Source organism: Chelonia mydas, chromosome 11, assembly GCF_015237465.2.
Source record: "Chelonia mydas isolate rCheMyd1 chromosome 11, rCheMyd1.pri.v2, whole genome shotgun sequence".
NCBI classification, from domain to species: Eukaryota; Metazoa; Chordata; order Testudines; family Cheloniidae; genus Chelonia; species Chelonia mydas.
The window spans coordinates 40,722,964-40,748,368 of record NC_051251.2 but is presented as its reverse complement, the minus strand read 5'-3'; the positions used below and the strand labels follow the sequence as shown (position 1 = coordinate 40,748,368).

Genomic DNA, 25,405 nt, shown 5'->3' with positions numbered 1-25,405 from the left:
AAAAATTATTCAATTGCCAAACAATATACCTGTGGCCAATTCACATGCACCTTGTAAACACATCCTGGGACTTCTGAAACAGTGCTTCCTGTGAACCTACATTTTAAATTGCTTTTGCTTCCAGGAGAGGGCAGTGTCGTTCACTTACAATTTCTTCTACAAATTCCTCCACACTGTGTTTAATTTTTAAATGACCCTAATCTAATATGTTGAAGATTATGATAGAAAAATGTGCTGTCAACAGAACAGGTCACATTCTGAGTCTAACCTGAACCAGGGCTGCAAGATGAGGCCCCATATTTCCACAGACTATATTTCCGAACAAAAAAGTTAAGATTACTACATTCTTCTGCATTTACAAAAGAAATTATGGCTGCAAAATTTAAAAAAATAAATAGAGCTCTCTGGATTAATATACTAGCAGGCCCCTAAGTAATACATAAGTATATAGTAAATTTATTTCTGCTAGAGTTGCTACTTTTTGTTCTCTAGGATAAACTTGCATCACAAACAACATAATGACACAATCACATCAAACCGATCCAAAATAATTTGCAAGACACTACTGGCATTGTGGCCCTACAAGCCTAGCTTTTCATTTTTACCTTCAGGAAAGAGTAACTTTTGCACAAAGTGAAATAGGTTTTTGTTCCCAGTCAGAGATTATCACAACACATTACTGTGTTACCATTACAAGCAGCTGGCCCTAAATACATTTTCCAAGGCTGGAGAAGAAACATTTAGACTTAGACACACAAGATATTTGTAAATTCATCCATTCCAGAATAACCCCCTTATTTTCACAAGGGGCTTGCCAGGCAAAACATCAACAAATTCACAAATTAGAAAGTGCATTCTTAAACAGTAAAAGGTGTTTCATTTTGTGGGATTCTGCTAGTTGTTAACACCATTCTTCAGAATACTACAGGAATGGTCAATATGTAGACTTCTTTTATGGAGAGCTGAGAAGCAACTATAAGATGCGTAATGTCCTCTATTCCTCCTGAAGCCAACAGGAGCTGAGGACAGTCAGCACATCACAGGATTGGGACCTTGTCACATTTGAATGGTACAATAAAGTGTATTTGACATATACAGTCCATGCTGAGTGGAGATAGCAAAGATAGAAAAGGCAGCCAAGGACTGAAAATTTACAACTTCGTTTCTAAATCTAAAGCGGAAGCAAAACTCAGATTTTGCAATATCTAGAAACGAAAAAAGGCATACATACTAAGTAACTTGTTAAAAGCATACAGGAGGTCTGGAGTAATAGAGTTTATGCTGACATGGCTTGGCAATGACAGTTGTTTTTAATGAAGTAAAAGGAACAAAAAATCAAACTCCATAAAAGCAGGCCCCATGGACATTGTTAAAGTTACTGTATGAACAAGTAAGCACTTATGAATAATTTTACTTAAGGAAAACCAGACTTTCTACTTAGAATATTTTCTGTGATTCAAGTTAGAATCATCTGTGATTTTGATACAGTATTTGGGGGGTCAGGCAGAGATGGGTTTAAAGCACTTACTGCATAAATCAAGTCTGTATAATATTTTAATTGATAACATCTAACTTTTATATATACGGGAATGGGGGGTCGGGAGAAGAGAATTCTATAATCAGATCTGGGTTATAATATGTAGTAAGCCTACATGCTTACTTCCATTTAGAATATTGGAGTCAAAATCTGCTGTGTGGATAAGAGAACAATTTTTGCCCTAGTTTAAGACGTGATACTATTACCCTGAATTTTGATAAGGGCGCTCTTCCCACAGCACTGTGACAAAATTTTACCTTTGAATCTCTCAGATGAGCTAAAACATTCAAAAGACAGAATGGGGCAAGAAACTTTTGAGCTAGTGTTCAAAATACAGTAAAAGCTGTGTTATCCGGCACTTGATCGAACAGAAAGCTCTATTAACCTGCATTTCTGATATCTCCCAATACAAATCTTCAGTCTAGTAACCGGGACTAGTATACTGCCCAGGAAGTTATGCAATTGAACATTCTGCATTCTATTTTTATGCAAAAGAGGCAGAAGACAAGTAAGCAAGCTGATATCAGGGATTTATTCAAAAAAGCAGTTTCCAAGATGTGTCATAGGGTCATTACTGATTCAGCCCAATCTCCTACACCTTCTACATCTACAATGATAATTGCTATTGATAATGATGACCCTGAGGCATGGCAAGATCCTGAAATGCCTTCTGAATCGTCAAAGAAAGATTAAATTATGTTCACTATAGTTTTAGTGTTGTGTATTTTTAGTGATCTAGCTGTACGCCATGCACTGCACCTAGTGATACGTAATGTTATAAGATAACCTACTGTATAGAAAACTTTACCAGTATACACCTAAGCGCTTCAAGAAACCAACCTCTCTGCAGTGCAGTACTACTCCTGGATTGGTAATTTCCTGTATACTATTTTATTCTTTATTCGTTTTTATTGTATTCTAATTCTTTGAAAATTGGTGTTCCATTGGTAAGTATAACTCTTAGTTAGCCGGAATTTTTGAGTAACTTGCACCCCCCGTTCCTCAACATGCAAGATAACAAAGCTTTTACTGTATCTGGAAAGTTAAGTTCGAAAGAAGCTCTCTGATTTGCAATGCTGAGAACAGTATACATACATACCAGGGAATCAAACTGGTCTCGTGGGCAAGCGAACAGACGTCCATTAACACTGAGAGTCGTAAATGCTGAACCATCATTAGGTTTGAGCACCACCTTTTCTATAAAAATGAAAGCATATGATTGCCTATTAAATGCATGTGGAATTAACAGCAGCGACCTAACAACAACAAAAAATTAGTAAGATATGTGCATTACTTGAATGAGTGTAGCGAATGCCTTAGATACAAGGTAGATGACTGTAAGAACCCACTGACTGAAGAAAAGTGACATCAATATATAAAAGAGCAAAGCTCAGATGAAACTCCCATCGATCTGGGATATGGAATCCTAACCCCACAGACTGAAAAACCAGAGTCAGGGATCATGCACAACAGCAACCTTGAGAATCTACCACAGCACCAAAACCCAACAATAATTAAGGACACAGATCACCATTCTCTGGGCAGAGAGAGATTAAATAGCTGTTCTTATTCCAAAACGGACTGAAAGTCAGTAAGTAAGTGCATTCCACCAGGCCCTCGGGCAACTGTACTCAGCCCTCATCGTGGCAGTCCTAAAAACTGAGGTGCAGATCACAGGTAAAGAAGAGCTGATCAGCTGATTTATGAGTCACTCTCCCAGTGTATGCTAAGAAGGCTGCCTGCCACCCACTTCTGAAACAAAAAATGCTGCAACTGCAAAAACATGGAACAGGATTTGCGCCTAAGAAAGAACTTTCATACTAGTTGAACATGTATTAAAATTTATTGGAATAGCCTTTACCAAACTAGTATTGGTTTTGTGCTTCGTTTTAAATGAGAAGCATTAAAGATCATGCAAAAACCATACCTCCGCCTGAACTCATCTTTACTATGATCAAGCCTTCTCCAGAACCCAGTTTATCTGCTACCGCACTGATCACTTCCTTAACAGAGGCCATCACTGGCACGCGGATAGTAGTGTAGGTGTGGTCGATACAGTATACCTTAAACAGAACTAAAGACAAAAGAGTGCATTGTGACTGCCGTACATAAGCGAATGCAGTTTACTGTGCAAATTACTTGCTATACTTCAATAACGCATTGCTCACAGATATAACAAACACTAGCAGATCGCAACAACTTTATTTGGTACTGCAGCTCCAAGATTGCTAATTATTCTAAAGTTTGACTAATTGCAATGACTGATTTGCAGGAACTTCTAGCAAATTATAGGATATCAGAAATTCCAGTGTTACCATATTATTCATAAAAGGCAGTATCACTTGGCGTTTCCTTAACTTTCAAGCCACAGGATAGTCAAATATTTAATAAGTGATTTTTATTTTGTCAGAAGTTAAGAAAAATTGGCAATGAATGCTCTACATAGAATATAAAGAGTTTACATACTGTATTTACAAAACCAGATTTGATAAGAGATTCATGATCAAAATCAAAGCTTAATTTAAGTTGCATTGCATTTGTTCTAGTCCCCTTTTTTTAATATTTAAATGTGTTATTGAAAAATCAAGAATGTTTCGGAAAATGAGGGGAAATGCCCTCACAACAAATACACAATTGTAAAAAATTAGGGCTGTCAAGCAATTAAAAAAATTAATCATGATTAATTGTGCTGTTAAACAATAATATAATAGAATTTATTTAAATATTTTTGGAGATTTTCAAATTTACTGATTTCAGTTACAACACAGAATACAAAGTGTACAGTTCTCACTTTATATTTATTTTTTATTACAATATTTCCATTGTAAAAAAGAAAAGAAATAATATTTTTCAATTCACCTAATACAAGTACTGTAGAGCAATCTCTTTATCACGAAAGTTGAATTTACAACTGAAGTACAAAACTTAGAACAATGATGTATATGAACTTAGAATTATGTACAAAAAATAACTTAATTCAAAAATAAAACAATGGAAAACTTTAGCGCCTATGAGTCCACTCAATTCTACTTCTTGTTCAGCCAATCGCTCAGACAAACAAGTTTGTTTACATTTGTAGGAGATAATGCTGCCGGTTTCTTGTTTACAATGTCACCTGAAAGTGAGAACAGGCATTTGTGTGGCACTGTTGTAGCCGGCATCACAAGATATTTACGTGCCAGATGTGCTAAAGATTCATATGACCCTTCATGATTCAACCACCATTCCAGAAGACATGCGTCCATGCTGGTGATGGGATTTGCTTGATAATAATCCAATTGTCGACCAACACATGTTCATTTTCATCATCTGAGTCAGATGCCACCAGCAGATGGTTGATTTTCTTTTTTGGTGGTTCGGGTTCTGTAGTTTCCACATCAGAGTGTTGCTTTTTTAAGACTTCTGAAAGCATGCTCCACACCTTGTCCCTCTCAGATTTTGGAAGGCACTTCAGATTCTTAAACATTCGGTTGAGTGCTGTAGTTATCTTTAGAAATGTCACATTGGCACCTTCTTTGTCAAATCTTCAGTGAAGGTGTTCTTAAAACGAACATGTGCTGGGTCATCATCCGAGACTGCTATAGCATGAAATATATGGCAAAATGCGTGTAAAACAGAGCAGGAGACATACGATTCTCCCCCAAGGAGTTCCGTAACAATTTTAATTAATGCATAATTTTTTTAACAAGCATCATCAGCACGGAAGCTTGTCCTCTGGAATGGTGGCCGAAGCATAAAGGGGCATACGAATGTTTAGCATATCTGGCATGTAACTACCTTGCAATGTTGTGAAGGAGGCTAATGCGGGGGAAGAGTGAGGTGTGCAGTTAGCTGGGGGAAAGACAGAATGGGGTCCCTGCTTTTCAATTTTTGGGGGGGGGAACCCGATCCCACCAAAATTTGAGGAGCCTAGTATCTCCTTATTGTGATTTTTCATGCTGGAAAGGGAGAGGCAGCTGATATTTGGTCAAGGACGTGCAGATCTAAAGGAGGGCAAAAGAAGAGGGAGACCATGTTAATATAGTTTTAGAAGTGCAAAAGCCAAAACCCAGAGCTAGACTGCAATACGGCAGCCATGGCCCACTGTCCCAGGGCAAAGTGCCCTAAAGCCAGCTTAACCAGCTTCCAGAGGACAGGGGCCTTCAGCTGGCACAGCACTGCCCTGTGGGCTCTTATACATACAATCAGGAGACCAGTGCCTGAAGCATGGCTGAGGAAAGGCGGCATGGCCAAGATGTCTCTAAGCTCTTCTGATCCTTAGCTGCCGTAATGGCACTTAGGGCCATAAGCAGCTGGTGCAACTTAGTTCAGGCTGTAAATTCTTCTGAGTTGCACCCAGGGGCTGGATTGGTGCAGATACATCCGAAGACTGGGGGGATACAAGGTGATTTAAGGACACCTTTACACCCATTCTTCCTGAGCAGTGCTAAGCGTGCCTCAGCTGCAGTGTAGGTTCATGCCAAAGGTGCCAGTTAGTGCTGTTCCTGGGGTGCTTTAGCGCTTCTGCTGGAAGTGCAAGATGCACAGCTCCACCATTGAGGAGCCCCACTTTTTACTCTGCACAGTCATTCTTGCCGCTGTGCGGCTATTATAACTGTCCACACATCAGGCTCTGTCTCACTCACACCATTCATGGAATATGAAACAAAACTGAACTACAACACTTACCTGGCAACCGTTTTATTCCATTTTTTATTTTGAAAAAGTAATTTTTGTATTTTGAAATTTCTTATGGAATTCCTTTGCCCATTATCCAAATGAGAGTCCTGGGCAGAGTTGAATACAACACCACAGAGAATGCAAACTACTTCAGGCTAAGCATATATAGCAGAGGAGCCATAGGAAAAATATGAAGGGTCATATCCTCAGCTGGGGTAAATTGGGGTAGCTCTATTGACTTCAGTAAGGAGGCAACACAGACAAATGAGATCAAGTTGTTGATCCATTACGTATGTGATCCTGGCTCCTGCAGTGCCCACTCCTACTTCACAGGAAGGCAACTCCCTTTTATCAATAATGCACCTAGCCAACTGGCAGTGCTGGACATGGGCAGGAGGGAATTCCTTAGTGTTCTCTGTGGCAATCAGCAAATACCTTCAGCCATGAGATTTGATTACTTTAACCTTAGCATTCATAATTATAAATGTCATTACTCATAAATGGATTTTAAGGCCAGAAGGGACCATTATGATTATATAACCTGACCTCCTGTATGAAACAAGCTACATAATTTCTCCTGGTAATTCCTGCAGCAAATCCAGTCAATTGATGGGCTAGAACACATTTTTTATCCAGTCTTGATTTAAAGGCTCCAAGTGATGGAGAATTGACCATATCCTTTAGTAACCTGTATCAATAGGTAATTATCCACACTGCTAAAAACTTGTATCTCATTTCCAGTCTGAATATTGCTGACTTCAAATTCCAGCCATTGGATCTTGCTGTGTTTTTGTCTGATAGATTAAATAGTCCTCTAATATCAGATAACTGCTCCTTGTGTAGGTACTAATAGACCATCATCAAGTCACCTCAAACTTCTCTTCCATAAACTAAATAGACTGAACTCTAAGTTTCTCACTGCAAGGCATGGTTTCCAGACCATGAGTTACTCTTGTAGGTCTTCTCTGAGCCCTCTTCAACTTTTCGGCATCCATTCTAAAGTTTGGATACCAGAACTGGGTACAATGTTTCAGCAGTAGTCTCGCTAATGTCATATACAGATCTAATGCCACCTCCTTAATATTCTTCACCTTATACAGCTAAGGATTGTGGCACCCCTTTTTTGCTGTAGCTTCACACTGGGACCTCACATTCACTTGCTTACCAACAACGACGTCCTTTTCAGATCACTGCTTTCCAAGGCACAGTCTCCCATTCTATAAGTCAATTTTTTTTGATCCTAGATGTACAACCTTGCATGTGGCTGTATTTTTACTATTATTGTTCATACAGTAATCCAAAGTGTCCCTTGACTGACAGAACAATGCTGGGTTCGAAGCTGGGGCAGCTTTTATTGTGAAGATACATTTTAACACCCATTTGAAATGTTGACTAACAGCTGGGACAGGATTTATGGGATTTTTAAAATATCTTTGGTTATAATGGATAAATCACAGAGCCAGGTCTCCAATATGCCTCCACACAGAGGAGCATCTCCAGCCCAAGGTAAAAAGAAAGTCTGAAAAGTGAGTAGAGCTGAAAGTCTCAGTCTGAGGCATCGATGTAAATTTTATCTTCAACGCTGCATGGGAGTCAAACTAAAGACAAAATGGTTCATGCGAGCAAACTAAAGCTTCTATTTAATAGGCCTTCCTGTTATAGGCCAGAGATCCAAAGCCTGCCTCTCCATTCTATTTACACACATTTTATGACAATGTAACTCCAATGAAATCTACAGAGTTACACCCGTGTGTAACTAGTGGGGATTAAAGGCCCCAATGTCATGTGTGTTACAGATCACTCATTGCACATGTACTACACACCTACATATTACTAGTGCTGTTTTTTAAACTACTTTGTTTATTAATTATTTTAAAGGAGTGTATTTTTGGGTCTGAGGAAGTTCTATTAAAATCAGTGACTAAGCACCATGTTAGGTGAAGAAATGCAAACATGTTTTTGCCCCAGATTTGTAAATTGTGGATACTTATGTTTATTTTGATCTCTGCCTCAGGAGTGATAAATTTATTACAAACATCAGAAAACAGAGTGCCGCAAACCCCTGTATGCATATACTTACTTTCGTCACTTCCCCTGATCGGCTGGCGTTTTTGTGCTCTGTCATCAGTTGTGTTAAACTGCTGCAAAAGTATTTTGTGCTGCCAGAAACAAACAAACAAAAAACCCCATAATCATAAATGCAAGAAGAAACATGGAGTACATCTAATTAGACATACTGTATCAAAGATCCAGGTGAGAAAGTAACACAAATAAACTTGCAGTTTAATTCTTGAAAATATTTCAATATGTGTTGTTCTAATAAATTATATGTTACTGAAGAGGAAAGAATGTAAGTCTTAAAGCGAAGCCTTTGTTTTAGAAGATTGCCAAATAAAGTCCATTTACCTTCTTTTGTGGTGCCTTAGTTTCTTCCGAACTATAGAAAGCAGAAAAAGCACACTGTGTCATTAAATTTATTTTGGACGATATTCCCTACAATATATCAGTTTAGACATTGACCACTCTCCATACTATTGTATTTAGGTATTCATATATGTTTTATACTAAGAAAATAAAGAAAGATTATCATAGTCTAAACTAGGATTGGGCAAATATTGCAAAAATTGTACACAAATATTAATTTGCAATTTTGTTCATAGCTTCATAGAATTTAAGGCCAGATGGAACAATTAGATCATCTAGGCTGATCTCTTTGCTTCAGTGGAATTTACAATTCCTTTCATATTCTTTCTGTGAACGTTTGTGAGTGAATTTGGTATTCACAAGAATGTTCATAGAGAGAAAAAGTGTCACATATGCTTGTCTGAACATGCATGCATGGAAGCATTTTTCTTTGATAGCAGCCATCTTGAAAGCTTCCTATGGACTTGGGGAACATTTTCCAGCCAGCTCTAAGACAGACATTTTTCACTGGGTATTTAGTTGTAAAATGAACCGAAAAAGGAAAGACCTTACATTTGTTTTACAGTCTTCTCTAGCTCTGAGAGTTGCTCTTTCAGTGCTGTAATAATTCTTGCATCATCTGATACAGATACATAAAATTCCTGTAAATGATACAGAACAGTCTTTGAACAATGAAACAATAGACGAGTTGTACCTAAAAGGATAAAGGATTAGTGAGCTTACATATGCTAGTTTACTGATTACTAAGAGTAAGACCCAGTTTAGTGAATAAGGGAACAATAAGATGCCCCACAACACTCAAATTCTGGCCTATTCCTGTATCCCTTCTATTTGTGTAACTCCAGCTGATTTAAATTAAAACTGCACAAACAGGAAGGAAGCATAATGGTAAAAATGTGAGACAGATGTGGAAGTGCTTTTTCTCATTAAGACTGCCCTGCCAAAGCCCATACTCCACATTTTTAGAAGATCACAGAGAAAGATTATGGAATTCATTATTTTTTCACAAATAATGTGGTAACATAGGTAATTTTATACATAATGCAATGGAACACTGTTACAGTTAGGTCATTTTGTTTTAAAGGAGCAATCTCACTTTTGTTGTTGTTGTTGTTATTCCTTATATGACACTCCAAATGTACTGTGCACTGCAGAGCAAAAACAAAGGCATGGTACCTGCCCCCAAAGAGTTTACAATCTTCATAACAATTGACACTGTTATGGGTCAAATGCTGTAGCTGGGCCGTGTGTATGGGAGATAGGCAGGGACCCTGGAGGCAAGGACTCCAGTCTACAGCAGCCAGTGTGGCTGCAGGGCAGCCTCAGTTGGGGACAGAGTGGTCTTTGGCGTCACATCGTGACAGATCCTCTAGCCCCTCCCTGGCACATCCCAACAAGATTCAAACAAACCATCTACATGACAGGGTTTCGGAAGACCTTTGTGGCATGCAGAGGGTCTATTCTCCCTTGGCAAAATCCTGCCTCTCACCGCTGCACAGCAGAACTACAATGGTCCCGCTATTGTCAGAGCCCTCTTCGCTGCGCGACAGAGCATCTTACAAATACCCACACGGCAAGGATTTGTACCTGCTGGCTCTGTAAGTGTTGTGCATTAAAATAAAAACCAATCACGTGTGTACTCTGCAGCCAAAACTGAGAAAGAAAACACAAAGAGAGCTTTGCACTTTAAAATGATCTATGGCATCTACATACTTGTCAACAGAATTCTAAAGGTTGTGAAGTGGACTGATGCAAACCCTCTTCGGTAGCTGCTCTTCAGTATAATGATATAATAGCAATCCCACTGTACCTCCAGAAAGGCTACTGCTGCTTCATCCTCTTGCAGCAGATCTCCATACGAAGCAGCCCACTGTAGAACCAGTCGGAGGACTCGCCTTTTATTATTAAGCGCATAATCCATTTTCTCCTGCTCTGAACCTTGGGAAGGCTGGGCATGGTAAGTGCCAAGGTGTCAAGGAAAATATTTACTAGTTAAAATATCCAATACAGTAAGAACTGAGGAAACTATTATTTTCAGGGGCTTTCCAGCAGGAATTTCATGATCAGTGAGGTTGGAGGGTCAGATTTACAGACCGTTTTTGTTTCTTACCATATTGTAAAGGTATAATGAAGCCTCTCAGTAGCACTGTTCATGAAACAACAGAGGGCATTTTCTAAGGAATGTATCAAGAATCACAATCAGACTGCTTGTCACAGCTTTATAATGGAGCAAGAGAGATGACACTTAAGAGCCAGGGAAAAGATGGTGAATCATTTCATCTAAAGAGAACATTCAGTCCTGTTCTTCTGGTAGAATAAGAAGGAATCATGGAAATAAAAGAATAAAAACTTTCCCCCCCTTTTTGGTTACAAATTATTTCAGCCTCTATCTGCAGGAGATTTTACCACCTGTTTACATGCAGTAAATCTTTGGTATTATTACTCTTATTTCTAATTTTATTACAATACTCCCAGGAATCCCAACTGAGTTGGAGCCCCTTGTGCTAGATGCTATACAGACATCTGTTGAAAGATAGTCCTTTCTCTGAAGAGTTTACAATCAAAACAGACAAAGGGTAGAAGAAAGGAAAAATGCCCATTTTATAGATGAGGAACTGAGGCATAGAGGAATTAACTGATTTGGCTACAGTCATTCAGGAAGTCTCGACTCTGTCACATAACTTAGCTGCGCATCATATCCTGTGCACAGCACGTTGTGACATGCATTTAACACCATAAACAATAAAATATAAAGCTACATATTTAACAAAGGGTGGCTTTACTTTTTTAAATTTTTAATTGCAAAAACATGGAAATTAGATGCAAAAACTTTTTTTGGAAAGGAAAAAAAATGTAGAAAAAGATAAAGATAAACAAACTGCACCAAAGCACAGTTCCTGTGTGCACATGTCTTGTAAGTATCACAAAGGACAGCAAACCTCTGAAGTGCTCACTCCTGTACCTACAACTGTAATATAAAGAACACTGGGCTTGTTTAAAAGACTGCACTGATGCCTCTACAAATCTATGGGGAGCAGACTAGAGAGCGGGGATTGGCCTGTGGACCCTCTCACCAACCCAGAGGGAGGAAGGTTCAAGAGATTTACTGAATCACGATTTTATTTTAGTAACATTAAGCCAATGCACCTCTGGTGTACCTCCACGGTAATGAGCAGATGTCCAATGGGGAGAATTGGGCCCACTCAGACTAGGTATAGGAAAACATTTTTTTTAAATATTGTATTGAGTCATATCATGCAGGATTAGATCAAATAACGCAAATGTAAAGTGCAGTATATAATGGTATATAATTTGTGTACGCTGTAAATTCAATTGGCCTGAATGTTATTTAAAGGCTTCATTCAGCTTGACCTTAATCTCAGGCTGCTTAGCCACATAAGGGGCCCTATACATAAATAAATAAATAGAAAGCACGTCCATGGAATTTGTAAACAGAAAAAGCTCCCTTTTCAGGTTGGAAGTTTGGGGCCAGGGAAGCTTTTTTCAATTTGCAGAAGGGAAAAAAAAAAGGGGGGGGGAGGAGGCAGTGAAGCTATCTACATGGTCTCACAGAATCTCATTAGAAGAGTCTGTCTCAGAATCACTACAAAGCAAAACAAATTTCACACATAATAAATACAGAGAGGTCTACTTTTCCATACCTTACGGGAGAGACCATCAGGACAGCTTGCTTGCCTCCTGGTTTATTACCTCTAAGAAAGGCAGGATTTATACAGTCTCCTTATATCCCAGCAGGCCTTCCCTCATGCTCGCACTACTATCCTGCCCTAAGGATTACATTTCCAAGCCTGTGGTGCTCTCCTGGTTCTGACAGACACACAGGCAGGACCCACCAAGAACCAACTTGATCTCTCACCACTGAAGGGAGAGGGAAGTTCCAGCCCACCTCTGATTATACAAATCTGGGCACTAAAACCAAAAGCATCATCAGCCCACATGGCTTTCCCAAGACTTCTTTCTCTCCGTCAGTGACCTCATTTCCTGTCCCAACCGTCCTTTGTTGAAAACCTGGCATGGGGTAGTACTGGTCTCATAAATCTTAAATTGCCTGTACACCCCATTATAATCCTTCTGCTGACATTAATTCAGGTCTGATCCTGCTAGGGTTGCCAACTTTGTAATATTTAAAAACTGGACGCTCCAGCAAGTTCCAGAACCTTCCCTTCCCCCCAAGGACCTGCCCCTGCCCCACCCCTTCCTCCTAGGACTCACCCATGCCCAGAGGCCCCACTCCTGTCCTGCCCCTTCCTCCTGAGGCCCTGTCCCTGTTTGCTCCTCTTTCCCTCTCCCTCCATTGCTCACTGCTTTTCCCTTCTTCCCCCCTCCCTGCATGGGTCAGGAGAGACTTGCCTGCAGAACCGGGGCTAGGAGCTGCAGCCACCTAATGCAGGTAGGAGGTACCCCTGGCTAAGTGGGGGCCTGCAATGGCATGGGTGATGACTTGGCGCCTCCCCGCTTCCCTCTCCCGCAGTAACCGGACTTTGGGAGTCTGCTCAGTATATCTGACTGGACAGTCAGGTTCCTTTTCAACTGGACCCCTGGCCCTCCTAGATCCTGCTCCTGTTGAACTGAATAGGAATTTCATCATTGTCTTCAGTAGGAGCAGGATCAGACCCTTCATGCAATTTGCCTTGCCTCTCCTTGATTTTAGGTTAATAGTATAAATTGTGGGAGGAAAAATTGCTCCCAATAAACGGATGTTTGTGTGTGAATTAGGGAGAGAATGATTGTGGTGGTAACTTGGAGTTGCCTTCCTTGGAAGAATTTTTGGCCATGGCCTCCCCCACATATGATAGCTTTGATATGAATCTGGACATAGTGAACTTTAAGAATTCATTTATTTCCATTGTTTCAGCCAAACCAAAGACTGTGGTTCATTCAGGACACTGTTTCAAGAGTTCACCCAAGAGACTTTAAACTCTTCATTAGAAATCAAAAGGTCTATATTTCAATCTTTTCATTTGAAAATGACACCAAGGGCTCTTGTTTTTTTTTCATAATAAAGCATTATATGAATAAAGCATTAATTGGAAAAAAGAGAGGCTTATGAACATGGAATTTTCTAATATCCCTCTGACCAAAAATACCCATAGAGATTAGACATTTCACTAGGATTACTGGGACAGTTATATGACTGCTAAGCTTTTGAGTATGAACAGAGATCTGCATTCTAATTTAGTTTAGAATGGATTTAACATGACTAGGGAAACAACATGTCAACCTATTTATGCGAGTGCGTAAGTCCGAGGATCACAGGAAGTAAATAATATATTGCAGGCTATGCGGTCTAATGTTTCAGGCAGCAAATTTAACATTCCACCGAGTCTTTTTCCTCATGCTGTTTCTACCTTTCAAACACTTATTATTTCATATATTTTTACCTACTTATTAACTGACTCACCACAGGCAACAGTAATTTTTACTGCTCATTTGCTTATTTTTAATTTGGCTCACAATGGCTCCTTTATTAATGTTATCATGGTGCAAGTTAGTGAAAACCTCCTAATTCTGCATGTTGTAGATGCATTACAGTTTGCAGTCAGAAACACAATATTATGTATTTTCGCAATAAGTAAGTGTCAGATATGCAGTTAATTGTGAAACATGAATTAACACCAACATGGTTAAAGCTCTGTACTTAGATCTCAGTTATGTTGACATAAGATATCGTTGCTAGGAAGCAGTAGCAAGTTTTGAGTCTGTTCTTCCATCTATACAATCAAAATTTAACTACACTAATAACTAATAATTGTGTAAAGCCAATGTGCGTCACTGTGATGGAGTGTAAATTCTTGTTGGTATGATGGTAAATAAAGTTAACAAAACATACAATGTATTTTCTGTAGCTGCCCAATGTAAGTATAAAGGTCTAATGGCTAAACTGTTGTTGTGTTTACATGAGACACAGTTTTGATCGGATGATTACAGCTACTTTACACTTTTCATTGGAGGCTCAGAATCAGGTGAAATCAAAAACACCACCCTCCATGCTCGTGAGTTCTCAACAATTTATCTGTGCACTGAAGAGCAAACTCTAAACAATCTGCTGAAAACTATGTCACTAAGTTGTTGGTAAAGCCAGTAAAGTGCTTCAGGCGCGGAAGTCAGTGAAGCTGTTGACACTGGTGTAATATTCGAAACAAGATCCCTGCATCATGATCACATTCTGGACTGAAGATTTTGTGAGAGTTTTTGAGAAGAGAGAATTGAGAAATGAAGAGAGAGAAACAAACATGACTGGCCCCAACATAGAACTTCTAAAAGCTGTGTGTTTTCCTGAAGATTTTGTATTCAATTCATATTAAAAATGGTCCAAACCAAACTGCAATTATGAACAAATCCTGACTTTGGGATACCTGGACCTTAATGTTTGTGGCTTGAGCCCATTTCCTACATATATAACGTTTGTTTACTTGTGTGTGTGTATTAATATACATATATTTTGGTACCCATGTACAAACACATACACACACACGGATGCGAAAGAAAAACGGAGTAGTGTTATTGGGTATTGTTTGGGAAGCTGCTGTTTTCTGGCTGGGAAGGTAGGCTCAACTTTCAGCCCTTCCCGGGTTCTGCACAGTCACAACCTGTAGGCCTCCCTGCTTTTACTGAGTGGCAACTCTCAGGGATTCACACTTTGAGTCTTCTGGATTTCCAGAAGTTTTATTGGCATCCCCAAGGACCCTATTGAGCCACGTGATCTGCCTGTCACATGACTTTGCTAATTTTTTCCACCTGGGGAGGCAACCTAAGTGTGTCATGGATGGAGCTGTCCCGCCTCTCCTTAGAGAACCAGTCACCTGTTACATTCCCAATCAGTTGACTTGTTTTCCACAGATTAAAGTCTTCGGATAAAGTGTGAATCCTTCATTATCTCAGACTCCTTCAGAACTGAATGAGGTATGAGATATTGATCAATGTTTGTTTCATTTTTTCTTAGGTGCATGATATTGATAATATGGTAATTTGTTCCAGCTTAATGCTGTACAATGCAAGTTTTAGTTTTCTTTTTGTTTATTCAGATACAATTTAGGATTCCTCACACTGCTTGTTAAAATTTGCTGTAGATTATTATTATTGTTTATATTATGGCGGCTGGATGATTCAACCAGAGTGGAAGCTCTATTCTGTTAGGCACTCTATAGACTTATAGTAAAAGAGAGTCCCCTGCCCCAAAGAGCTATAACAATCTGAGTTAGAGAAGATGCAATAAGTGGGTTAATGGAGTGATGGTGAGCAATATCCACAGGTGTAGTAAGATGATCGGTCACAATTATCTATAATAATGCAGATTTTTGTTTAACTCTCAATTAGTGGGTTCAGGGATGGTGAACTTCATTTTCTCCATGTAGTAATAATACTGGTGTTGCTGAGAGCAATATCTGCAAGAAGAAAGTTCACATTGTGGCGGGAGACCTCAATATTGATGCAAAATGTATATCAATAAAATTAGTGTACTAATTTTATTTTAAGTCATGACAAACTTGTTTGCATCTTTAATGAATATTAAGATACAGCAATAAGAATGTCATAACCAAGATGCCTGGCTTAGCTAATTATGTGACAAAATTTTAAAAGATAATCAAAGAAATTCCAAAAGATTTCTGCTTCTAGCTCCCAAGGACAAGCAAACATCAAGCAGACAAACCATGTCAATACTTTTAGGAAGAAACTTGATTGTGAAAGGAATGCAGGATTGTGTTACCAAAGTAAGCAATAAATCTACAGGTAAAGTGAGCTTATATCAACCCCCAATCCCCACTTTTCAAAGAAAAATCTGAGTTTAACCCACACAAAGAATTCTAGAAATATCCCAATTGAAAATGATTTCTTTTGTAAACACATTAGAGTCTTCATTCATTCTTAAATGGTGTGAAATGTTTTACAGAAGAAACTGGTTACTTCAAACTCAAGTTTCCACTTAAAGGTGAAAACCTTTGTTGTTTCTCAAATACTTAAGGTTGCATAAGCTTCTTTTAATATGTATATTTGCAAATATTTTGTATCTAAATGCAATAACTGCCTGATATCATAATAACTGCCTGATATCATTGTTATATGAATAGTAAGATGTTTCATCTACTAATATAGGAAGGTCATTTGATGCCAGACTAATTACTAATGTAAGAAGCCATTTAACCATAGAATATGTACATTAATGGGGAAATAATTAATGAATTACTGGCAGTACACTATCAAACCCTCACTCAGTGCAGGAAGACAAGAAAATTATCATTCCAAAAATTGCCATGTAGAGTCAGCAACTTCGGCTAATGACTTTCCAAGAGTTATTTAATTTTGAAAGATTATTTTGAGAACTGAAAGCTCTTATATAAAGAACAGGAGTGTTTGGACTTTTGGAAAACAGAATTTCATTTCCTGTCAAACTCTAATAAAAGTTTTAATAAACTCATAAAATGTCATAAGTTAAAAGAAAGAGTTAAAACTAAATTTAAAAGTTATCTGGATCTTTCCTGCCACAAGAAGAACAAAGGCAATTAAAGAAATGTTGCTTATTCATTAAACAGACTGCATATTCAGGAGCTGGAACTGTCACATAAGCCAACCGCCAAGGCACAGAACCAATGAAAGAGTGGCAGCAACCAACTTGAATCTAAACTACCCCATTCGTCCCCACATGCTGTCGTTATCTGAATTGTTACTGTAACTGAGTCATTTGGAAAAGTGAAGTAAAGTGATTAAAACTGATGACCAGAATTACATGAGAAATGTCCACACTTATCACAGAGGAAATACAGAGTACAAACACTCATGAAATGTGTTTCTGCCCTTCCTGGCTTCATTGTTTAGCATCATTAAATTTAACTGAAAAAGCAATGTTCTGGCAAGAACTTCAGCCACCTTCTGAAAATACAGTCAGATAAACCCTCTGCTACTTGTAATTAATATTCTCAGAATAAAATAATTATAACAAAGTGATTGCCATTAAAACAATCAACATTTGTCTATAGTTAACATACAACCACAGCTATTTCCTATTCCATGTATGGAGAAAACTGGCATTACAGATACCACTGTGTGGTAACATGGACAATGCTGACAATTTTAACAGCGACCACTCACCTACTCTGGGGATACTTTTGTTCTGATGTTTTAATTATTCTGCTTTCATTCTGCACAAAAAAGGAACTGCTGCTGAAGCAACCACTGACTTTCATCTACTCCAGGTGCCTTAAGAGTTCAGCTATCATGCCAAAGGGATTGTTTTAACTTATAGGCACCTAATGTCACTCAGTGGAATTCAGCCTGCAGGATAGGAAATCTCTAGCAGGAAAGACAGAGTTTTCAGGCTCTTTATTTCACCATAGTATGAGTATGTACTGTGACACTATGCGCCCCATATTCACTGTAATGATATGATTATGATATGGTTATAATATAATTATGACAGGTTTCAGAGTAGCAGCCGTGTTAGTCTGTATTCGCAAAAAGAAAAGGAGTACTTGTGGCACTTTAGAGACTAACAAATTTATTTGAGCATAAGTTTTCGTGAATGCATCCAATGAAGTGAGCTCTAGCTCACGAAAGCTTATGCTTAATAAATTTGTTAGTCTCTAAGGTGCCACAAGTACTCCTTTTCTTTTTGTGAATATAATTATGATGCATCTTGTACAAAATATGTCATGTGAGGTATCAATGGAAAAATTATGGTTTGCTGAATATGATTATCCTATTTGTATGCATGTATCATTTTTGTATCTAGAGTTATGAATATTGACTATGCATCTGTATTTCAAATGTGTTTGCTCCTGGCTAACTCCCATAGGTCAGTTTACATCCAGTCTAGCCAGCACATTGTGAAGGGAATATCCAAGGTAACGGACCATCAGTGAAAACAATGGGACCTGGGAAAAGCTTATCCTCACCTGTGGACGCTTCAGTCAGCATATGGATAATAGCTGCCATGACTCATTGAAGCATGCGAGAGCGTGTGACTAGATCAGGTGATACTGGATTCCATTTTAGTGCCTTTAGTTTTCCACAAACTATGTTGGGGGCTTGGCTTGAAACAAAGAAGTTCCCTCCACATGGAAAAAACTATAAGAGGGGGAAGTGACATCACCACTGGCCTCACTCCCTACAACACAACCTCTGGAAACACCTTAGGAATAAAGACTGAATTGAGCAAGGTGGGGTCCCAGGTGGGAAAAAAGGAAACCTGCCTGTATATGGAAGTTTGGTGGACTGTTTGTACTATCTAACAGGATGAGACATGGCTTGATTCAAATCCTATCCAGTTTAGAGAATTTAGATTGAATTTTTGTTTATTTCCTTGGTAATCTGCATGCTATTACTTATAAACACTTAAAATCTATCTTTCTGTAGTTAATAAATTTGTTTTATATTTTTTACATAAAACAATGTGTTGTTTGAATTGAAAAGGGAAATCTGTGCAGGAATGGGGGCTGGTCCATTGTCCTCTCCACATCGAGGGAGAGGTGGACTGGGTAATAATCTTTACTGGTCAGGCTTTTGACCAGGGCAAGACGGTACAGCTCTGGGGTCCTAGGCTGTGGAGCTGGGGCAGGAGGGGCAGTGCTGGCTGTAGCCTCTCTATTGTTAGTTCATGAGTGGCTGAGGAGAAGCACTCACATAACTACAGATGGGTGTATCCTTGTCTGCGTCAGTGTGTGTGTGACTGCAAGTCCTGGAGAGGATTGTAGATTGTCACAGCATCAGTATGAGAGGGAGTCCAGGCTGGTGAGTCAGAGAGCTCAGTGGTACCCCAGTTCCAAGTTGCACCACGGGGGGGACCCTCATATGTACCACTTGCTGGCAGCTTAAACATACATGGGTAGGCTTGGCAAAAAAAAAAATGTTTTAAATAATTTTGATGGGTAATATCAATGTTTATTTTAAGCATTTATTTATTTATCCATTTTTATTTATTTAATAATGTTTATTTTAAGCATTTATTTATTTATCAATGTTTATTTATTTAACAATGTTTATTTTAAGCATTTATTTTTATCAATTTAAATGTTCACATTTGAGAAAATTATGGGTTTTAAGCATTTTATATATTTTTTGTCCATTTAAATCATCACAGTTGCAAGAAATTATGGGGCTTGTGTCAGGCAATGGTGAGGGGGCAGACAATTATTTAATGACTGCAGATATTGAGATTCAAAAACTTAAAGCTTTATATCCATTAAAACACAAATTATCAACATCACATGTCAAAACCTACAAAGTAAATATCCTTAAATCAAACTCTTACATTCTTAAGCAGCATTTAATGTTGATTACTATCGATGGAAATATTTTTTGTTGGTTTGTGTGTGTACAGTGAAATCTACATTACCAATGTTTACCAATAAAAATCTAATCCTTCCAAGCCTAATTATGAGTATTCTATCATTCACACACTGGAAGGTAGGCCATAAAAGTGAGGCTCCATTAAACTTTACTTGTCTTTGGAGAGCTACAAGTTTTTCAGAATGTATCTGTCTCTTTTCTAGTAGGAATGATCTTAAAAAGAATGTAAAATTTTCATCACAAAAGGATATTGTGCCATCAAGGCTGGGCAAAGCTGACTATTTGGCATAAAAACACAGTGCATCATAACAAAATCATTTAAAACAGAATCTGTGAAGAGAAAAACAAATAAAGCAGAAAGTTAAGTTCTTGCACACAACTCAGGGTTCATAACAATGATGCTTCTTTCAGTTAAAGATCTCATTGACTTCCTGAAGACTGTGAAGAGGTCAGCAGTTGACTCGGTTTTGTGTTTTTTGGGTACAGTATTAAACTTGAGTACAGAGAATCTATGTATTTATCATGAAATACTGATTTATTTGCCTTCTCGGAATTGATTCTGCTGTTGTTATGCTTCTAGATTCGATAGGTGCCTTGCTTTAGTAGATGTACTACTACACAGTCTGCATCAAATGAATCCTTGCCATGAAATACTGCACTAAGGTTCTGATTCAGCAAGGTACGTTAGCATGTGCCTTATTTTAAGCATACATTTATATCCATTTGACTTCAATGGGCTTATAATAAATACTTCAGAAGAAGGCATCCCACACATCACAATACTCCTGTACAACAGTAAAATATTTGGGCATAATTCTCATGTACACTAAGATCGTCAGTGTAATGAGAATCAGGCACTCTACATCTTGGTACCTAGGAAGCACCTATCAATGTATCAGCATAACAATTCCAAATAGAATACTAAGATGGGGAAGAATTCCTTGCTGACTCCAGCTGGCATAAGCAAAAGACCAGAAATAAGTAGATTGATAGTCAAAGATCTAATTTATATTTTGATTCAAATCAATTCACAATTATGAAATTTGAATTAAACACAGAAAACAGATGTATAATGAGATTAATAATACAAATATAACATTTTTAGGTTGGAAAGAAATGAAGGTCTAACTATACCATGCACTACATTCTGGCAACTGAAGAGCTACCTCTTCCCTCCCAATGAGCTGTTAGTGGGGTTGCACTGGTGTAAATGAGGGCATCTTTTACCCCTTGGACTTGTGATGATGTATAAGCGGGACTGATCTGGATTGGCTTTCAGAGCCCAGCATAAATCTGAGGGTTGGCAGTTCGTTTTAATTGTAAACGAAGCAAATTTTATATGGAATCAGTGAAGCACAATAAACCCATTACCCCGGGGAGCCATTTTATAGAGCCACTTTTTATAGTGTAACAACAATTTAAGATCTTGTAATGGAGGGCTATCAAGGAAAACATGGCGTGACAGCTGTGCTATCCATACTGTACCATTGCTTCCACTCTTTATATAATTTAGCATCTGGAAGTGTCTCTCTGTTCGAAGTATATAAAATCCTATGGACCTCAGCCAGAGAATTCTTTGTATAATTCACAAAACAAACGGGTTTAGTTGTTTTTAATTTAAGAGAATTGCACAAATGAAAAATCAGTGGTTTCAGAAGTTTGTGCCCTACCACTTAAGAGTGACTTTGTTTGTGAAATGTGATGTTTTGCAGGCCATCAGGCTGAAATATGGAATTTTGTCACTGGACGTTTTGGAAAAGAAATGTTTTGAAACAATTTAAAAGTTTAAGACTATTTAGAAAGTTAAAGGATAGGGATGGTAAACTTGCCATCAGATGTTTGCAGACATGAAGTCCCTATGCCCCGCTTCTGCTGCTAGATGAGTATGCAACTGTATGGCAAGCTTATTTTATTCACAAAAGCAATTAAAACAGAGAAGTTAAAAGTCATCACGCAATCTTTCAGCACACAGGCTGATGCACTGATTATATCACTACTAATCTATGAATTATTTAAGAATGCCTTTACACTCATGCTTCCTAACCATCTGTAAGGTCAAAAACATGCTTACTGAACGGGTGTCCTAGTTGATATACAGTAACATAATATAAATTGTCTGTGCCAGTTTACAACTACTATTATTATGAGAAATCCTTTTTTCTTGACTTTTCTTTAATGAAAAGATCTCCAAGGCATAAGATAGCAGACACACACATTCTTGAATCTGACGACTCCGCTGGTGTAAACTGCTGCAGCTCCGTAGGCTTCGATGGAGCTGCAGCAATTTACACAGCAGAGGGTTTGGTCCTTGATGTGCTGAATTCCTTGTTTGAATAAGAGTCCATTGAAAAAGTATAATAAAGAAATTTAAAGTGATGCAGGAGGGATCAAGGTTAGTGCACAGTATTATGTGGCATGCGTCATGACAAGTACATTCTGTGGTGGCAATGTCACTGGGTTATGGCAGGTCTCCATTTATCATCATAGCTGTGACCAATAAAAGCAATTGGCTGTATTATAACATCTTGTGAGACTTTGCTGCTTTGCTATCAATAGACACTCCAAACCCTAAATAAGGATGGTGGATCATCGTCTTAAATTTTGAATTTCCCAGCTTTTTAAAATTTGTATCTAAATGTTGATTAGATTAATTTCTGCAGATAATTAAAGGCTGCATTCCCAAGCATAACATTTTCACTTACATCTCGAGAGCCTATCTTATTTATGAATAGAAATACAGCTTTTGTCAGATAATACTACCTGTCGCTTCATTTAAAGTTGATTCAAGGCGCATAGTTTCTAGAAAGTGCTCTAAAATTTTCTCTGGAGTTCCTGACATCACAGTATACCTGTGGAAGAGAAAAGAAGCAATTAATTTTCTAAAGGCACAATGAAAATGTCAACTGAAGAAATAATTGGTACTAGAGAGAAGTGGAACCTAAGACTTCTGAGCACAGGAACGGAAGTCAAGAACAACACAAGAGAGCAAATACCTGCTCTGACACGGACTCTCTGTGTGGCCCAGGGGAAAGAATCACTCAACCTCTTTGCTTCAGGTTCCCCATCTGTAAAATGCGAACAATAATACTTACCTTCTTACCATGAGGTCTAAGATGATAAAGGGCCCCATTCTCCACTGCAATACTCCAGTTTTACACCATTGATTTCAATGGAGTTGCACTGGTGTAAAACTGGAGCAAAGAAATGGTGAATCAGACCTTTCCGAAAAACACTGTCAGTGCTAAGTATTATTAAGGACAAAAATCTCAGCAACAACAAAATTGCTGAAAATGTAGGCTTTAGATGGATTTAAACAGAGTAACTCTTAAGGGGAGATGGGCACTACTATTTATCATCATCAGTGCTCAAAGGGAAAACAATGAAAGCAAACGAATGCCTGCAGTACTGCAGGTCTGAGCTGGGGAAAGGACATAGTGGCAGACAGTAACCTCCAGCGGTGGAGCTTCAAAACTTGCCAATTGCCTTAGGTAACTGCAGGAAATAAGTATCTGCTTAACTTCAGTACTTGCACCACTTCTAACAGTAAATCTTGTGAGATACGGATAGTGAGGTTATCATATGTATTGCAGGGAACATTGACAAGATTTATGTACCACTCCAGCACTATAGCAGAGGATATTACAGAATAGAGCTGCACTGATTAACTGTCCTCCCTTTCCTTCTTTCCTAGTGAATAGGATTTCTTTTTATCTTCCATTTCATTCTTTCAATCTTTGCATCATTCTTCCACGTTGAAGTGAAAAAGTATGAAACTTAAAAAACCCCCGAAACCCTAGGAGAAGTGTAGGTGTTCTGCTCCTGCTGAGAAATAAGTGGTGGAGCTGAGCTCCTGTGAGCTCCTCCTCACTTTGAGCACTGACCATCACAGTTCTTTTACCTGCCAGCCCCTTTGGAAGAACTGTATTGAAGTCCCAAGAACACAAACACTTGTTAAGCCAGTGCACATCCTTGTAGAGATACTAACTAAGTCTGTAGGTGAGTGAGGCAGAGAGAACCCAGTTTGCTGCACTTTGAATATGAAAGTGAAAACGAAGCAACGAAGTGGCCTACAGTGACTGTAGACAGCAGCAACGCTCTGAGAGGTGTCAGTCAGTAACACTGCATGTGTGTGATCACCCACGAAGAGAGAACTTAGAGCTTGGAAGAGAGAACTTCAGAGTTAGCTCTTCGTAGCAAGCCTGTCATTCTTTGAAACTGTGGCTCAGTGAGCTGCAGCAGACGAGGGGGCGGGGAGGGACCCAAACTGCAGGTCAGGGCATCTGGTCCCAAAATGGAGCCTTTCTTAAGATTAAGAGAAGAGAAAAAATAGTTCTTGACAGGATGTCTCAGGGAACTAACAATACACTACACAGTGTTTCACCTCTATACAATTTAGTAGGGATCAAAAGTCTGAAGGTAGTTTAGTATCTTATATAAAGTCACTTGCTTGTCTTATTTTACTTCCTAGGGAGAAAGTGCCCACATCAAAATTGGTACCTTTGTTGACAGTCTCAGCAGAGAAGCTAAGGTTTGAATGGACGGGGAGAACGAACCACCCTCCCAGCCAGAGAGGTGAGCTCTCTGGCTCAGGCCTGAGCAACACTGCTGGGGCAGTATGGGGAAGGTTGCATGGCCTCTGCCAGAATGGTTTGACCAGGACTTTCAAAGGTGGGTACTTACAGTTAAATTCCTGACTTAGGCATCTAAATAAGTGGCCTGATTTTCAAAAGCACTGAGCACTCACTAACTCCCAAAGACTCAGCATTTTGGAAATCAAGCATTTATTTAGGTGTCTAAATATGGACTTTGAAACCTAACGTTTGCCACTCACTCCATTTACTACCTCTTAGCAGAAACTAGAAATGTCACACTCACAAGTACTAATTGAGTTTAAAAGGTTTAAGATAAAAATACTTTATCAAACGTTCTGTCAGTAGAATAAGCTGGACTCTGAAAAAATAATTTGTGAATGCTTAAATTTTAAGCCATTTTGTTTTTTCTCTGCTTCTGACCCTTTTGTGTTTGCTTTCTGTGAATGTTCGCTGGCAGGAGTGTTCACAGAAACAATATATTTAAGAAAATTGATAAAATATTTCTGAAAAGCAACCTTCGAATTTTCATTGAAAGTATTCACCCTGGAAGCTTGATTTTGAAAACTACCCTCATCTAGCCAGGGAGCACAAACATACTATATGACTTATCTGTTCAAATTTTGAATTGTTAAATGTCAGATACTAGAAGTAATACTCATAGCAAAGAGTTTTCAAGAAATCCAGTGTTTGAAATATGTTTGCATAAAACATTAATTGAACCGTTTAAGAAATGCGCAAAATTATGTGGTCACAATCAAGTCACAAAAAGCAAAATGGGTAAAATCTAGAGGACCAAATTCCCTGCTGCTATAAAATAGTGCAGTTCCACTGACTACAACTGAGTTTCACTCATTTACACTATTAAAGAATTTGGCCCTGTGGCAGGGTG

General features: G+C 38.5%; 1 protein-coding gene across 6 annotated transcripts in view; it reads right to left on the bottom strand.

Moving 5' to 3' along the window:
- Positions 1 to 25,405, bottom strand: part of RAPGEF4 (Rap guanine nucleotide exchange factor 4) — a 223,193-nt gene that overhangs the window by 22,400 nt on the left and 175,388 nt on the right. For 5 of the 6 annotated variants that reach the window (XM_043525449.1, XM_037912838.2, XM_037912835.2 and 2 more), the window contains 8 exons: positions 22,685 to 22,773; positions 20,176 to 20,254; positions 10,431 to 10,581; positions 9,173 to 9,261; positions 8,603 to 8,633; positions 8,277 to 8,355; positions 3,465 to 3,611; positions 2,637 to 2,734 (listed from right to left, as the gene is read on the bottom strand). In XM_043525449.1, the coding sequence (XP_043381384.1) occupies positions 2,637 to 2,734; positions 3,465 to 3,611; positions 8,277 to 8,355; positions 8,603 to 8,633; positions 9,173 to 9,261; positions 10,431 to 10,581; positions 20,176 to 20,254; positions 22,685 to 22,773 (763 nt within the window). Of the gene's footprint in view, positions 1 to 2,636; positions 2,735 to 3,464; positions 3,612 to 8,276; positions 8,356 to 8,602; positions 8,634 to 9,172; positions 9,262 to 10,430; positions 10,582 to 13,773; positions 16,027 to 20,175; positions 20,255 to 22,684; positions 22,774 to 25,405 lie in introns of those variants that run through there. The other variant, XM_043525450.1, reaches the window with a different exon arrangement.